The sequence below is a fragment of the Sphaeroforma arctica genome (assembly GCF_001186125.1).
Source record: "Sphaeroforma arctica JP610 unplaced genomic scaffold supercont1.720, whole genome shotgun sequence".
NCBI lineage: Eukaryota > Ichthyosporea > Ichthyophonida > Sphaeroforma > Sphaeroforma arctica.
The window spans coordinates 46,033-47,562 of NW_014039838.1; the positions used below are offsets into that span (position 1 = coordinate 46,033).

The following is a 1,530-nucleotide window of genomic DNA, read 5'->3' on the forward strand; positions in this document are numbered from 1 at the left end:
ACTAACTAATTAATTAATAATTAATTAATTAATTAATTAATTAACTTACGTTAATTACGTAAGTAAGTAACGGAACGTAAGGTAGTACGTACGTACTACTTGTATAATATATTCTTTAACAGATAAAACCCACACACACACACACACACATACACGCACACACATATATATATACTTATAATATATATATATATATATATACATTACAAACACTCACTTATAAGTGTATCGGATCTTTGAAACTTCAATTTTCCACTGTGTTTCAAATAAATACACTGTGCGCGGGAGGTTGCAACGCATATTTGAGGTCGCTTCCACTACGTGCTTTGGGAGATCATAATTGCGCATACTAGAAACGTAAATCACTGCACTCTGACTTTCGAGGTCATGAATGAGATACATGATTCTGAATTAGAGTTGGTACTAATTGAGAGTGGCGATATAAACAGGACTACACATCACACAGAATACGCGTTAATAAACTGTGACGGTTACGCGATATAGACTGTGACATGTATACATAACGCTCGCCACTCGCCTTTCGGTACGCGTTTCTTCAGATGTCTCACTTTATCCACCTTAAGTGGAAGATAACGTCCCTTTCCCATAGTGCAAAACCGTGCGATTGTACGTTTATGTTTGTGTATCAAATTAAGCAGTAGATGGGTATTTCTCAGTTGAATAGCGAATCGTCCACTGCGCCTGAGCCCACACACTATATTAGTATTTATATTATTGATTGTATAATTCATTAATTGATCCAGCGAGTGCATGTGAGGCCGCCGGAGTGAACTAAAATACATTTTTTTCTGAAGTCATTTGCCGTGATGTCATTTTGGGTGCTTGACACAATCATATATACCAAGAGACCTACTATGAATTTAAATATGTATTTATGTAGGGCATTACGGATGTACTTACCCTCGATTCTCGAAAGGGACAAGCATAGAATACGAACAACTGGCAAAGTTCACGACAGTCTCATCACTCTCAAGTCTCAACATGTAGTCCTTGTTATGATATGACGATTTATTGCATCTGCATATGCTATATATCTGTGTCGTCAAAGGGGCATGTCCACCTTACAGCCAGCGATGCACCCCTATTCAATAAGTCGGTAGGTCGGCTACCAGTCGTCGTATTGTGAGATTTATCAGCAACTGCGAGATCACGTCGATGTGTACTCAGATCCGTTGCAAGGACCGTGGTAAATAACATCTCGATTTCCGGGAACGCGTGTTTTGATTACAGTTAAGATGTTCCTTGTTGAGATTGCCGAATGGGCCCATGCGGGGATGGCGATTGGCTATACTGTATCGATTTTGCAAAAGAGAGTAGGCACGCTGTCGAAATTTTCAGGGGAATTCGCAACCGGCAATGAAAACATCTCATACACGGTATATACACGCAAAATAAAATGCAAACAAACCGCTACTCAGTTTATATATGCTCGTATGTAGTCGATCCAGCGATACGCCCTGGTGAGAACAGTTGCTGCTTACAATATATATATATACATATATATATATA

General features: G+C 38.9%; 1 protein-coding gene across 1 annotated transcript in view; it reads right to left on the reverse strand.

Annotated features, from left to right (window-relative positions):
• SARC_08222 (hypothetical protein) overlaps window positions 1-741 on the reverse strand; it is a gene marked incomplete at its 5' end in the record, with an annotated part of 2,401 nt that extends 1,660 nt beyond the window's left edge. The window contains one exon of the mRNA XM_014297813.1: window positions 539-741. Within this exon, the coding sequence (XP_014153288.1) occupies window positions 539-741 (203 nt within the window). The remainder of the gene's footprint in view (window positions 1-538) is intronic.
• Between the last annotated feature and the right edge of the window lie 789 nt (window positions 742-1,530).